This window comes from Herpailurus yagouaroundi, unplaced genomic scaffold (genome assembly GCF_014898765.1).
Source record: "Herpailurus yagouaroundi ecotype Mexico unplaced genomic scaffold, PumYag 28, whole genome shotgun sequence".
Lineage (NCBI taxonomy): Eukaryota > Metazoa > Chordata > Mammalia > Carnivora > Felidae > Herpailurus > Herpailurus yagouaroundi.
In genome coordinates this window covers 105,557,953-105,574,279 of record NW_024412376.1, presented here as the reverse complement: position 1 = coordinate 105,574,279, position 16,327 = coordinate 105,557,953, and the positions used below count along the sequence as shown (strand labels likewise).

General features: G+C 37.5%; 1 protein-coding gene and 1 long non-coding RNA gene across 3 annotated transcripts in view; both read right to left on the bottom strand.

The window, feature by feature from the left end:
- Positions 1–1,732: 1,732 nt before the first annotated feature.
- On the bottom strand, positions 1,733–3,830 carry LOC121033934 (uncharacterized). The gene is made up of 2 exons (XR_005792207.1): positions 3,104–3,830; positions 1,733–2,622 (listed from the first exon to the last, which is right to left on the bottom strand). It is a non-coding gene; the product is annotated as an uncharacterized LOC121033934 (long non-coding RNA).
- Positions 3,831–4,710: 880 nt separating this feature from the next.
- Positions 4,711–16,327, bottom strand: part of CCNI (cyclin I) — a 37,989-nt gene continuing 26,372 nt past the window's right edge. For both annotated transcript variants that reach the window (XM_040480627.1, XM_040480634.1), the window contains 4 exons: positions 13,899–13,973; positions 13,605–13,745; positions 13,085–13,315; positions 4,711–6,291 (listed from right to left, as the gene is read on the bottom strand). In XM_040480627.1, coding sequence (XP_040336561.1) covers positions 5,842–6,291; positions 13,085–13,315; positions 13,605–13,745; positions 13,899–13,973 — 897 coding nt within the window. In that variant the 3' untranslated portion in view covers positions 4,711–5,841. The remainder of the gene's footprint in view (positions 6,292–13,084; positions 13,316–13,604; positions 13,746–13,898; positions 13,974–16,327) is intronic.

Sequence of the window (16,327 nt, the reverse complement as noted above, 5' to 3'; positions counted from 1 at the left end):
ATGCTAGGCCAAACTCCCTCCCCCCCCACCCCCCACCCCGCCAATCCACTGTATCTACCAAATGAAACTTCCTTCTTAGTTATTGATGGGTTTTTGCCTATTGGCCTAGCTTATAAGTAAACTGTTCTGGATGTCTGAAAAACTACAGAACCTTCACTGTATTTCAATGCTGTTTCTACACCAAACCTTTTGCTTTGCAGATGACTGTCCTTTCCACCCTGGAGACAGACAGTGGTATCAGTGTGGATCCCTTTGAAGATCCTTGCACTTGAGTTCTTAAGACCATGGCATTTAGTCCTTGTGACTGGTACCATCTGGCTTTCAGATCAGTCTCTAGCAAGTAGCTGAAACCCCCTTGGCTATCGAAGGGATTTAATGTGTTGATTTGAAAAGACTAATTGTAGTTTTGCATAGTTGCACTACAAGAAGAAAAGATGAATTGTGAGCCTAGATATCGACTCACCTCCCTTCCCAACCTTCCTAACCTGACAAGTAGCTATACAGAAATGAGATCTCTTGGCTGTCAGTGGAATATTGTTGAAGCACAAATGAAGATCTAACATCTGCCTCAAATCAGTTACTTGCAGTGCTGTGAGTTGAATGGCACTTTGGTCCATGTAGAAACTTTCAAAATTACAGCACCTAGATCAGAGGAGGCAGAGGCTATTATAATGAGGCTGGTCCCTGTCCCACATTTAAAACAAACAAAAACCCAAAAGTGTGTATGGGGTAGTGCAGAATAATAATTGTTCAAAGAGTCCAGCTTAACCATGCATTCTCTGCCCAGTGCTCTTAGAACTGTGAAGGCGCAATTCTAGCACTCCTGCCCTTTATTCACATCCATCCACCCACCTTCCCCACCCTGTCCCTCTCTCTCTTTACAAACACTTTATTCTCTATACTGTACCAGGCCTACATTAGATGCTGGGAATGTAGCCAAACACTATGAATTGCACTTGTCTCTGTATATCTTATGAACACAGCAAGTTTTTGGAGCAAAAGGTAAGCCCTTTCAATGCTAAATTGCTTAAAGACATTGTATTCTGAAAAGCAAAAGCCCTCTCTCCCACCTTGCCCAGATTGCTTTTCATTGATTGCTTAAGGTTGCCCTTCAGTCTGAAGTGGCCTCTTTCCTAACAAAATATGCTGTTTCTGAGAAATGAGAAACCAGTTCACCGGGCCTATACTTTTCTACTCTGCTGTTGTGTAACACATTAAGATCAACACTTCTGGCATTTGATAGGCTATGAAGATTGTACTTTATAGTCAAGACAAAGGGAGAGGTTTTTCCCAGTTCACCCTTAACTCAGAAGCTCCTGGAAACTAAAAATGAATTGTGAGCGCTGCCCAAATTTCTCTGGTAAGATATTCTTGGTTAACTCTTATTACACTTTTCAATAATAAAGGGCTTGCAAGACATGAGGTCTCTATCCTACACCTGGGTCTTAGGCATATTGGTACATCATAGAACCCATAAACTCATGGTGAGTGAAAGCTTTAATTCCTTGATGCAATCTATGCTATATAAGCATGTACTTCATCTTTTCTGTCTTAATGAATTTGGTCAAATCAACTCAAAGCTTGCTGGACTCAAATCCAGCAAGATTTGGGGGGTTGGCTATTTTCAAGTATTCTCAATCGCATTTCTAGGTTATTTTGCAGGACTAGACAACTGACAAAAATTATGATTAGTTTTGTAAAACTGGTTTTGTTTCTGATTTTGGTAGGAGACCTGTCGTCACAATCTGCTCCATACCATGGCAGATCTTGGGCATTTCCCCTCAGTCCCAGATACATACACAGGTCTCCTGTGCTTAAATGTGAATTTATAACTGCAAATGATGTTAATGTTTAACAAGAGACAAGTGTTCAACTCCTCACTCTCCTACAGTCAGCCCAAGTGACTCAATTTCTCCCAGATACTTAAAAAGATGTTTTATTTTCCTCGAGGCACCACCTAGTGGCCAAAGCTCAAAACATTTAATAACAGGAAGAGGAGACATTCTATTAACAACTTAAAGGCTAATTTCAAGAATTTTGAGGTTTCAGAAGTAATTACATTAGACAACGCTTTGTGTTATCAAATACAAAGGGCAAAGGTTTGAGTTAGAAATTGAGCCTTATTAATTCTTAGCTATGTGGCATCAGATAATTCTCTAACCCTCAACTTGCTAATGCAGACCAGGGGTAGGAGTTTTCAGGATGGTTGTGAGACCATCTGGCATAGTATCTTCCCTTTCCACCTGAAAATGTACAAACTACCTTTAGGACAAAGACAAGCTCCTTACCATGTTGGCCTAGCATCAGCGGTCACATTAAGTGAAAGGCCAGTGTTGCTCTGGGCAGTAATGTTCAAGCACGACTTACTTTCTTATTTCAGGAACTCCAGAATGAGTAAATTAGGAAGCTTGAAAATCCAGGTATGTAGAGTACAGTGGACACACATATGTTGTTTCTAACAGAAGAAAATAAATACTACCTGGGGGACAGACACCAATGTCTTAATTCCAACAGTGGAGATGTTAAGCTCTGTCTCATCAGCTCAACTGAGTGAAGAGCTATGCTCTAGCTTCCTTCAAACCAAAGGCAGTGTCAGCAACACTTGAGGCAAATTGGTTTTACCTTTTTTTTTTTTATATATGAAATTTATTGTCAAATTGGTTTCCATACAACACCCAGTGCTCATCCCAAAAGGTGCCCTCCTCAATACCCATCACCCACCCTCTCCTCCCTCCCACCCCCCATCAACCCTCAGTTTGCTCTCAGTTCTCAACAGTCTCTTATGCTTTGGCTCTCTCCCACTCTAACCTCTTTTTTTTTTTTTTTTTCCTTCCCCTCCCCCATGGGTTCCTGTTCAGTTTCTCAGGATCCACATAAGAGTGAAACCATATGGTATCTGTCTTTCTCTGTATGGCTTATTTCACTTAGCATCACACTCTCCAGTTCCATCCACGTTGCTACAAAAGGCCATATTTCATTTTTTCTCATTGCCACGTAGTATTCCATAGTGTATATAAACCACAATTTCTTTATCCATTCATCAGTTGATGGACATTTAGGCTCTTTCCATAATTTGGCTATTGTTGAGAGTGCTGCTATGAACCTTTTTACTGGCATTTGGGAACACTCCCCATTCCCAGCCTTCCCCCTCCCCCACACTAATACATCATCTGTGGAAAAAACATTCAATTCTCCACAGATAACTTTATACTCTCAAATTGAAAAAATAGCTTCTTCGCTATAGTCTGAATTTCAAGAGGTAGAGCATTCACTTTAACTTTTTCTGTTAAATGAAAGACTGGATAATTTATACCTATTTATTCCCTTGCCTTTGTGGAGGTTTCATGGAATGATAGGCTTTCTAACCACGTGGAGATACCGATTACCCATAAAACTCAAGTTTCCAAATACTGAAAGAATAATTTGTGATGTGATGCCAAGATTTAAGACAAGTAACTAGGGACAGAGTAATGAGCAGGAACATATTCAATGAAAAACTCCATGCTGTTCAAGAATATTGTGCTTTTTCTGTCTCGATCCATGAGTTCAGGCTCCTCAGAGCCAAGAACCCATGGTAGCTCAGGTCTCTGGAAGAGTGAACTGAAAAGGGTGCTCAGGAAGGTCTGGTCCCCTAAGTACCTTCATTTAATTGAACTATGGGCTAAGTAGCTTTGAAGCATGAAAGCTGGCAGCCCAACCATCCCAACTCAGTTTCCCAGAAGAACTACCATGTTCTGGAGCACCTGGGTGGCTCAGTCAGTTAAGTGTCTGACTTTGGCTCAGTTTATGATCTCTCGATTCATGAGTTCGAGCCCCACGTTGGGCTCTGTGCTGACGGCTCAGAGCCTGTAGCCTGCTTTGAATTCTGTGTCTCCCTCTCTCTTCTGCTGTCCTGCTTGTGTGCACTCTCTCTCCAAAATATTTTTAAAAACACTTTTTTTTTAGAAACAATACTATGTTCCAAACTGATGTATCAGTTTTTGGTAAGATTAGAAAACCTCAAAGTCAACTAATTAAAATCTTATTGCCCTCTTATATTCAATCTGTAGTGGCTGGACTAGAAATATTCTAATGTTAGACTCAGTTTCATCCCTAGCTTGAACATCTGTTAAATGGAGGTAGGGGGGATTAAGTGCCATTTATTTAACAGAAATGGTGAACATGTGTAGTTGTAAATTTCTTAGAGCTCCCCAATGCAGGAGAATTAAGTAACAGACCAGATGAAAATTAGGGTAAGTGATATTTTAAAATGTGTATCTACAAAGCCAATCTCTTGCTATCTTCACCCATAAATAGTTCATGTTTTTAAAACTTCCCTCCCACTGCCTGTACTTACACGGAAGTAAAAGTTTCCCATTTGAATGGATTGCAAGGTTGTGCAGGCAGTCAAACCTTAGTAATTTCAAAGAAGTCAAGTGGTGACCTAAGAATACTCTTGCTCTGCTAAACAGAACGAAACCAGTGGGCTAAAAATCATGTCATCCAGACATGGGTGCTCTCACAAACCATTCCATCAAATGAAAATTTACTATTTGGAAGGTAAGAAAAAGAGATAATAGAAAAATTCTTTACGTCAAAACCTACATTCCTCAGTAACATTTAAATCCTGTTTTATTTTCTGTGAGCATATATTTGGGATTTTTATCCCAATACCAGTGTCTAAGCAATCAGGAACTTGTACCTCTTCACAAGCAGAAAAAAAGTTAAAGATACAAAGGTTAAGGACAACTTTTATTGCTACCAGAGGCTTTTTATCATCAGCACATGGTTCTGACTGCAATACCTTCTTCAGACTGAACAGGGAGCTGAGGATCCAAAAGTCATTAAGAGAAATACAGGGAGGGTGAATAACTTCCATCAAGAAAATCCTAATAGCTTAACATAAATCTAGGGCACTGAATTCAGTTATTACATGTTATAGACCCAAATCATAGAGCTGCCCCGACATCCAGACAGTCTCTCCTACTGATTACAAATGAATGAAAACTGATCAGTTACCAAAAAAAAAAAAAAAAAAAAAATATCTTAGTTGTTACATGTTTCTTTGGTGAGCACCTGGATACATTAACTTTATCACAAATTCTTTTATATAAATTTCAAAAATGCTTTCAACAAATCTAACCATATCCTAATTACATGCCACTTTTAAGCTTCAATTTAAGAAAAACAAAAATAAAACAATAATTTTGTTTCCAGACTCCAGGAATTGAAATAAGAAACACAAAATCAATGTGGTAATGTCAGTCCTTTTTCTATTACCACTTCTCATTCATATGGGGCAATTTTAAAGTACCCTTTTGGGATTAATTTGAATCATGGATCAAACATGGCTGTCACACTGAAATGAATTTATTCACTAAATTGCTAAAAAATAATTTTGAGGGTTTCCTAATCAGTGGAAGTCAGGCTATAGATCAACATGCATAAAGTTCATTTAGTATTCAATAAACAAGCAAGCAAAAATGAGGAAAATTAAATCAGGATGCTGGTGACAGAGTGTGCTAGCTATGAATTTTGGAACTTAAAACACTTGAATATAAATTTTTGACATGGGGTTAATCTCCATTACATCTTAGCAGAGAAAAGAATGGAACTGACAAATACTAAAAAAATTTAACTTAAAAAAAAATTTGATCTTTTTTGAAGTTTCTAACTTTTTTGGTCTTTAAATGCTTAAATAATGTTGATTATAATTTGCTACCCAAGTAAATGGGTTTTTTTCTGGCTCACTTCAAATCGGCCTGATAAGGTATATAACTTTATAGAACCTTTCCTGGTTTTCCATGTTCCTAATTCCCAGAGTAGTCTGCCTTAGTTTGCACTTGAAGGTAACACTTGAAGCTACATGACAGAAACTGGCTGCAAAGGTGGACAAGGAGAAGCATGTCCCTCTTGCCTTGACAGATCAGTGCCACAAACAGAACCCACACTTTCTGAAGCATTATCTTCATTATAGAGCCGTTTGATTCCATCATAGAAGTCATCCACTTCCATTTCCTCTACTTTGCGTTTAGCAGAGGTATGCTTGCACCCACTGGCAGCTGGGAGATGATGGTAGAAGGCTGCTGCACCTCTGACTGGCACTTCTGGTTTGCTGTTGTCCTTGGAGAAATCTAAATCTGGGCCTGGGACAGAGGAGGGATGTAATCTGAACACTCCTTTGTCACAGGTCACCAGGGTGTGCTTGAGGGGACGGTAGACATAAACGGAATTTAGAGGCAGGGAAGACTGCAGAGAAGAAAGGTGATGTGCCACAAGCTCCCGACAGTGGATCAGCTGGGAGCTAGCCATCTGGGCCAGGAAAAAAAAAAACAAAGGTTGATCATTTAATTAATATGCTGGCAGCTTTTCCTCACTGTGCCCTCTGTCCTCCCCAGCTTTGTCTCTCCCCACATCTTCTACTTGAAATTCAGCTATTCCTCCAGTCTACCCATCATCTTCTTAGGGATTATGACCACATCTGTACTTCTAATGGAAGTCTCTTTGGAACTTTAATTCTGTAACTGCAATTATATGCAACATCTTCATGAAAACAGAAACTATTCTCTTTTGTTCACTGTGTATATGCAATGTCCACTCTTGTCCAGTGTATTCCTCTTGTCTACAGGGCCCTTCACTCCACCCTCTGCCACTTCCAATCTCTTCATGAGGACCAAGGAACAGATAAACATAAAATTCATTAAAAATTTTAGGAAAAAACCAGAGGCACAAAAAAATTTAAGTAAGGGATGGGGAAGATCATCTAGCTAAGAATTTAGAACAATTTAAGTATTTTGTTTAAAACAGCAAATGAGAACTTTTGACAAATTATATTTTTGTAGAAATTAGCAGGCTTGACAACTTTAAGAAGAAATGTTTTTAATTTGGGGTTTGACTAATTTCTTCTTAACCTTCAGGATAGTTCAGGTATCCTTTCTGAAGCTACCCTTAACTCCTCTTGCCACCACACACCCAAATTCCAGGGCCATCTATATCTATTTCAACCTGTCATTGCACACCACATCGTATTAAACTAATCCATTAAACATTTACTTTTTCCATTACAGACTATAAGCCCCCAAAAGGCAGCCATTGTATCATATTCATTTCTGTTCCCAAACTTTCTCTTCTAGCACAGTGACTGTAATAGGAGGCTTTCAAGGAGTCCAATTAGTCTCTCTGTCCTCCTTTCCCTGTAATTATAGCTCTAGTTAAAATAATCTTCCTCTAGGCAACATACATTTCTTCCCCTATTCAATTTTTTTAGCGGCACCCCAATGCCTACCAGAAATAAGCTAACCTCTTTAGCTTGGTATAAAGGCTCTCTACAATCTGACCCCAACCCTCTTTTTCAGTCTTATTCCCTGACTTATCCCAATTTCTGCCAAACAGGCCTGCTTTCTCTATTCTGTGTAAATCTTGCCCTTTCTTACTTTATCCTTGCTCATCCTGTTTCTACCTGTTAAAACTGGATTACCAATTCCATCCAGACCTGCTAACTGCCACCACCTCCAGGAAGCCTATTTAAACTATTAACTATCGGGGTCACTTTCTAGTCTTGTATATCTTACAAGTATTTTTGGACATTTCTTAACCACATCTTATTTATACCTATATAACCTGCAGTACACAGCATAACTATGTGAAATACCAGAGAGAAAATAAAGTAATATGGTCTGCGATAACAGAAACATATTTGGTCACAATACTATTTTTATCGGTAAGAATATTATTTGTTATGCAGGAAAGCATCAATGGAAAGAAGAAATCAACAGCAGGTGTTATCACAGTACAAATGTTAAAATGCCTAAAACTGTCAGAAATAATACACGAAAATGACCACTTTTAATATCTACCGTTTTGTTCACTAAATTTTTTCCTAGTTTAAAAGACACTAGGTAACACCTTAAGGGCAAAATACTATTAGCTAGTCTTAGAATTTCTTTTCTTCCCTTAAAAGAATTTATAATACTTAAAGATAGTCCCCAACTATTAAGCTTACAACCATAGGCTAGGGCTTATCATGTCTCAGGGATGCAGAACAAGCTAAGTCATGCTAAGAACAGTGGAACAAAAAACACAGAAGAGGAATGGGGCTTTAAAAGTTCTTTAAAGAAAGAGGTACCCTAGCCAATGCTTCAAGAAGCCCACAAAAGAGTGGTAACAGAAATGAAAGACACAAATTGGGAAGTGAAAAAAGGGCTAGAGTATAATATTGTTCTTTAGCAAATGACTAATGCTCAGGGGCCCACAAAAGTATCATAAATACTCTAATGCCTTGGCCATGGGGCATAATACCACAGCAGAATCCTGAAAAGTAGAGTTCATATAGATGCCACTGGTTTGAAAAAAGACATGTATTTCAAGTAAAAGGAAGACTATGCCACTATAATCTTTCTCTGTGAAAAAATTAATAGATTTTAATAGAACGTTACACAGTTGACCCTTGAACAACATGGGGCAGTTATGGGCACCAACCCCCAAAGTTGAAAATCTGCATCTAACTTTCAACTCCCCAAAACTTTATTAACAGCCTACTGTTGACCAGAAGCCTTACCAATAACAAATAGTTGATAAGCACATATTCTGTGTATGCATTATACACTTACAATAAAGATGGAGAAAGGAAAATGTTAAGGAAATCGTAAGACATATTTATAAAAGCATACTGTAAAAAAATCCATTTATAACTGGACCCATGCAGTTCAAACCTGTGTTGCTCAAGAGTCAACTGTATTTTAGAAAATGACAGCTAGAAAGACATTATTCAAATCAATACCATCTATATGAACTCTTTCATCCAACTAAATCCTTTTTCCAAAATAACATATCAAAAGAAATTCCTTCTAATTTACTACCTGAATTTGTTCTACTTAAGAGTATGACCCTTGCTGAGATCCAGTGGAGGAAACAAAACAAGCACATAAACTGGAATTACTACAACTTCATACACCAGACAAGTCCTCTAATGAAACTGTTTTAAAGTGAACTCATTCTAATTGTAGGATGTTAAGAGAACATCTGTTGTTATTTTTCATGACTACGTTCACAGACTTCAAATACGGTAAACATTTTTAAGTATCGCTTGCTAAGGAAACAAACACAACTGTAATGTTGCTCACCAAGGAAGGTGGAGCAATTATAGGGCAGACATCCAGATGGGAAAGGGGCGAAGAATACCATCACATAAATGATAGGTTCTGAAGGACCCATGTTTGGTGGACAGCATGAAGGACTGAAAACATCTGCTGCAGCAGTCTGATCTTAGGCACCTTAAAGAAGAACTGGGAGATCCTGGTGAGGAAGACCTGCTTCTTTAACTCCCTACTCTAGTTAAAAAAAAAAAAAAAAAATTATTTTTTTTATTATTTATTTTTTTTTTTTTGAGAGAGAGAGAGAGAGAGAGAGAGAGAGAGAGAGAACACAGAATCTGAAGCAGGCTCCAGGGCCTGAGCTGTCAGCACAGAGCCTGACACCAGGCTCCAACCCACAAATCACAAGATCATGACCCGGGCTAAAAGCTGGACCCTCAACCAACTTAGCCACCCAGGCACCACATAACTCCCTCCTCTAGTTTTACACTGCTGGAGAGAACATCAACTGTGACTACTGCTTGGCTAGGGACTAGGAAGACCACCACACTCTTTCAGCAAAGTTAACATCCTGAGATTCTCAAAGGTGGGCCACATCAGTCAGAAAGAGGAAGATGTGAGTACAGCTACAGAAGTAGGGCAATGAAAAAAGGGGTAAGAGAAAGAGGTTTGGCCATCTCAAAATGGCGACCAACATGTAGCTAAGAGGCAGGGATGGTCAACTAGGAGGGAACTGGGAGGTCAACTAGGCTTGCCTTTCAAACCAGGGAAACTTTGTCTGAATTCCAGAGGGAACAAAGGCAGAGCCAGTGACAGTGGCTCCCACACAGCATGAGGTATTTAGGATAAAAATCAGCAGTCCTCTCAAACCAGGATACTGAGAAACATGTTATAAGTAATTCTGGCATGGTCTCACCAATACTCCACAAAAATTTCCTATACTAGACCCAAGAATCCAGGAGGAATATTTATTTGAACACATCTAATTACAAAGATATTAGACCTCGTATTCCTACCTAAACACAAATGAACTTAGCAAACATAGCACTAAGCCTTCAAGAATCCAGATCCACCAGGTTTAGGCCACATATGTTGGCTATCAGTCCCAGCTGGTTTTAGAGAACTGTTAAGACCAACTACCAAAGGGGCGCCTGGGTGGCGCAGTCGGTTAAGCGTCCGACTTCAGCCAGGTCATGATCTCGCGGTCCGGGAGTTCGAGCCCCACATCGGGCTCTGGGCTGATGGCTCAGAGCCTGGAGCCTGTTTCCGATTCTGTGTCTCCCTCTCTCTCTGCCCCTCCCCCGTTCATGCTGTGTCTTTCTCTGTCCCAAAAATAAATAAACGTTGAAAAAAAAAAAATTAAAAAAAAAAAAAAAAAAAGACCAAGTACCAAAATCTCAAGTGCTGTGACATTGTTTTTATCTTCTCCATTAGAATTTGAATACTACACGGGGCAGAACCTTTTTTTTTTGTTTTTTTACAACCACTGTATTCCCAGTGCCCAGATCACAGATTTTCCAGTAAAAGTTTGTGGAATATAACTATTTATGTATGTATAAGAAAAACACTGGTTTTCAAACTATATCCAAACAATATGCAGAAGGGAAGGGGCCATGTTCAGACTCTGCATCCAACAGGTCTCTGCCCCAAATACATATTACAAAGAAATACTTTCCTACCTTACATTCTGGGATTGTGTGTGTACAAGATTTTACTGGAGTCAAGGGAAGGATTCCAGTTCTAAAAGAAATGCTGAAAACCACTGAACTAAATCTTTAAGGTTTGTAAGGACAAAGCATTGGTCCTTTACTAAGTAGTCCTGTGGGTCTCTGAGAAAGTACCAAGTACCCTGAACTGCAGATTTAAAATAAAGGAGTTGAATGGAATTTCTAAGAAGATCCCTTCAAATTCCAAGAATTCCAAGTCTATAATACTACTTCAGTAAAAAAGGAACAAGTTTCAGTGAACATTTTCTTAACACAAAACACCAGAAGACTTATGAAAGAGAATAAGATAAGCTTATTTTCCAGTGTTTTTTAGAAACAAACTCTCAAAGCTACAGAATACATACGCTATTTATAACATTCTTATTATTTATGCTTCAAAGTCCGTCCTTTCTTTGTGACAATAACAGTTCATATAACAACTTTTCCTGTACTAGCTTTGGGAATTAGCACAGAGATCAAGTCAGAGCATTTAAAGATGTCATTTGTCCCAATAAAAAAATGAAAAATGAAATGTAGAGGTTTTCTATTAATGTCCCATACCCCACTTCCATAGTCTAATGTAAATGACTAACATTCAACTTCACTTTCCAATACAATAGATAAGCAAAGTAAATTTCCTGTACCACACTATTCTCTTCTATGATTTGTGATAGTTTCTAAAAATTCTCACTAAATATCAACTATCTCACAGAATCTACTTTCACTATAGCATTTATTTCAATGGAAAGAAATACTTTTCAATTATAACAATCTAAGGTACGTAGAAGAACTTATCTCAGGGTGCCTGGGTGGCTCAATCGGTTAAGCGTCCGACTTCAGCTCAGGTCACGATCTCATAAGTTCATGGTTCGAGCCCCATGTCGGGCTCTGTGCTGACAAACAGCTCAGGGCCTGGAGCCTGCTACAGATTCTGTGTCTCCCTCTCTCTCTGTCCCTCCCCTGCTCACGCTCTGTCTCTGTCTCTCTCTCTCTCAAAAATAAACAAACGTTAAAAAAAAAAAAAAAAAATTGAAGAAAAAAAATTTCTCTCCTGTAAAGGAGAAACAGCCTGTGTTTCTAACTAACATCATATGCCTATCTATCCCAGGGATATAGAACAAGCTGACCCATGCTAAAAACTAAACAAAACAAAAGAGGAATGGGCCTCTAGCTAATATACTGTGTTGATCACCAACCTTTTATGAAAAGACCCTCAATCCTTCTCTGCTCACAGACTAGGGCCTAAAATTTTCAGAGCTAAGAGGTAGCACTGAGGTATTTCTATGTCTGCTAACTTTTACAGTTCATATCTATGACATCAATTATAAGCATCTTACAAAACGCCAAATTCAAGTATTATTCTCATTTTTCTTTAATAGTATTCTAAGTTTTATTAGTTCAATAACTGAAGCTCTTTGCTAAGACTAGTTTTTTTATTATAAAATATAATTACTTTAGCTCAGAATTTAAGTCTCTTCTCTAAATAAAATCCAATAAAATATATCAGAATAACTACTACCAAATAAGAATAAATAAGGACATATAAAGGGAAAGTGAATTCATAAGTCTTTTATGGACTCAGTTGGCAGAGGAGTATGGTATGCAGATCTAAACTTTACATTCTATTGGGTGACATAAGATTATTCAAAGCATTTGCTAACATATAGTACCATTACTAACTATCCATTTGAGAATTTTCTCCATTAAAACTCTTACATTTTATATAGATAGTTGACAAAAAATTTAACTGGCCTGTAAGATTTTATACCAATTTGCAGATAGAAGTGATTGACTGATTTTAGGCAATAATAGGAACTACCAGGACAAAACCTCTTTCAGAAAGTTAGCTTCTACTTGACAAAGTCTAATACAAATACTTCACTTTCTAGTCAATTATTTGCTTGTCTAAAAAGCAAACTTCTTGCCATTTATGTTTTTGATTTTTACAAAATAAGCGAAGTATAGAAGTACTATGGTGAAACCTACAAATATAGCTAAGAAGGTTCTTCGTACAAAACTAAAGGACAATATATTATAGAGATTCTTATTAATTTGCCAAGATTCTTAAAAATTTAAGTAACTTAGAAGGGTTGAAAAGAAGCAAAAAAAAGACTAAGCTTTACAAGAGAAGAAAGTTCACCTAGCCTGTAAGTTTGAAGTATGTATTACTTTACTCTTGTCTCCTCTTAAAAGCAGTTTGCCATTATAAGATTAGAAATGTCTCTTAGTTTTATAGTCATCTAGCAACCCTACGTATCCCTATGAGAGATGAACTTAAAATGAACACTTAATTTGATTGGCACCTACCTGTGCTTTCTGAAGCAGTTCAATTGTAAGAGGAAGCCAATCAGGAATAAGTTTCTCCATTTCCAAACTAACCATGGCCAGAGCAAGCATGGATCCTTTGAATTGCAGAAGCTGGTTGCAGGCCATACAATGAAGGAGTTGCTTGGTAAGGACTGCCAGATGTTGAGATGGGCTCAATTTGGGCAAACTGAAAAGTAACTGAGGCCTAGCTGACACTGCAATGGCATGGAACTGAAAAGAAATCGTAAGAACATCATATTAGTTTTATTTTAAGTTTTAGGTAAATTATGCACAGAAACTGATATAACCTCAGGTATTACTCAATTTCTTAAGTCTGTAGTTTTAGTTTCATGTAATTTGACATATATGTTAATTTCCCAGTTTTCCTTGGTTATCTATAATTTTTCTTTTCCTAAAAATCACAACAACAACAAAAAAATGAGTGGGCAATCTACTTTCTAGGTTACTAAAACAAGACTACATATTCAAATAAAAATCTGAGAGAATCAGGTATACTTACAATGTGAAGAAAATCCAATGGCGTAGCTGTGTGAAGATCCCAATTCAACTTATCCAGAATAATTCTCTCCATCCTCAGAATTTCAGATGAAGAACATCCACAGAAACTGTCTCTTGCCAACACCTTTAATACTGGAATTCTCTGTCAAAAGCAAAGAGGAACACGGCAGGGCAAGAGGACAGAAAAAAATAAGCTAATTTTCTATTTTTGTTCAGATAAATAGAAAGCAAGCTAATAAATGGAGAGAAATTTTCAAGAAAAAGACATAACTAATCTTTAAAGGAAAATATTTACCTCATCCTCCTCAACAGTCTTGGCAGCTAGGAAAAAACAGCTGATTGCAATACAACTCAAGTATTTTGGGTGGGCCTAAAATTTTGAAGAGGAGAAAAAAGCAACTTCAGTGATTTTTCAAAAAGTTGTAAGAGTTTGTTAAAAAAAAAAAAACCAAACAAACAAAACTAGATATACAGGTGAGACAGTATGCACAAAATTCTAGGAATAATTAATCTGATTCCCACCCATTGTTTTCTAAGACCAGGACCAACTTTTTTAAGTTCACAACCCTAGCCATATTATATTCTATGAAAATACTATACTACATTGCTAGAAATTCAACCAATGCTAGTTAGCTAAAGTTAAATTTCTATCCAGCAAAAAAAAATTTAATTTTAGAAGACAATTTTTTATTTAATAAAGTTCCAAAAATTAACTCTTTGTACATGTGTGTATTTTTTGAGCTAATTTTAATCTTACTCTCTTTACCTGTCACGTCAGTAATATTAACTACTAGACGTTAGGAGAATTAAACCGAAAGAATATAAAAAAAAGACTATAAACACATTCCAAATGCTTTAAAAATTATAGGTTGGCAGATGAATAGAAATTTTCTAATTAAGTGTCCACAAAAACAAGTGTGTATTGTGTGTATATATACATATATACATATTCATACATTCATATGTATATGCATCATATACATATATACATATACATATATTCAAGTTCCATAAGAAAGGTTCCTAAATACATACAGAATCAATTAGTAGGGGGGAAATCTTTCTAAAGGGTTTAACACACATAGGAGGGCTTGAATTTGCCTGTTTTACTGATCTATGACAAGGTAGGCCTACTTTCTATCTTATTGGTAGTATAAGAGTTTGCCAACCCAGCATCAGAATACAGTTTCAAATAACCAGGACAATTAAGTCCAATTATACTGAATGACATAGAAGTTATGTAACATAAATAAGCCCTGTTTTGACATTTATTTTATACTCAAATATTACATTCCTGTGAAATTATGGAAATCTTCAGGTAACCTGATGCAGCTTTGATTAACTTATTTAATAAACACGCCAGTGACCACTGCCTTAAAGTGGCATACTGTCTAGAACCTTCTAGTCCTCTGCCTACATGAAAAATAACAGCTGGTTCAAAACTATCAACATTTTCAGATAATCATTAATATTAATCAGAATATTATGATTTAGAAAGCACTTCCAAAAATATTGTCATGTCTATTATGTCTCAGCAGTTAAGGGACATCACACAAGCGATACAGGAAGTGAAGGCAGATCTTGTAGCTAAGACCATTTTCCAGGCTCCCTTATCTCCCCAAGTATACAACAGACCAAATCCTTGAGGTAATCAGAGTTCACTACAAAGAAGAGCCCAACAGTTAACAACTTTAGGTTAGGTAATGCAACCCTTAAATCAAGGGCACCAATAAATTTTATAATAAAAAGAATCCCAATAGCAAGTGTGATTTTTTTTTTTTTAAGAAACAGTAGTTCTCATTCCTGGATGTACATCAGAATCATCTGTGCAGTTTGTTTTGTTTCTTTAAATACAGACATCCAGATATCACCAACTAGAGATTCAGATTCAGAAGCTAAATAGGGCTCAGGGTTCATACTTGTTTAAAAAATTTAAGTTTATTTAAGTAATCTCTACACCCAAAGTAGGGCTCAAACTCATAACCCCAAGATCAAGAGCTGCACACTCTTCCAACTGAGCCAGCCAGGTGCCCCATCAGGGTCCATACTTTTCAAGAGCTACGTAGCATTTTCTTCTGCACAGTTAGGATTGAGGCTCCATTAATTGCTGCAGCCTTGTATGGTCTGCTTTTATTTAAAACATGAATACAGGGGCGCCTGGGTGGCGCAGTCGGTTAAGCGTCCGACTTCAGCCAGGTCACGATCTCGCAGTCCGTGAGTTCGAGCCCCGCGTCAGGCTCTGGGCTGATGGCTCAGAGCCTGGAGCCTCTTTCCGATTCTGTGTCTCCCTCTCTCTCTGCCCCTCCCCCGTTCATGCTCTGTCTCTCTCTGTCCCACAAATAAATAAACGTTGAAAAAATTAAAAAAAAAAAAACAAACATGAATACATATTTCAACACAGATTAACCATCTAAGAGAATCTTATGCTAATAACATGACAGGACCCATTAAATAAGAAACATGAAAATAATGACATTATACTTGGCAACATTCTCTCACTGATCCAGAAACTCCCCCAAATTTGTTTAAAATGTTCAATAATAAGGTAAGAACCTTTTCTGTGACAGAAGCTACAATAAGGTTATTAATAATTTGTGAAGAACATAAAAATCAAGAAAGGACACTATCTTTCTCTGTAAGGGAGGTTAGCTATAGTAGGGGGAATGTGAGGGGGGGGGGGACTTGATACAGAGATAAAAGTAGACATCTCAGATTACCTACATT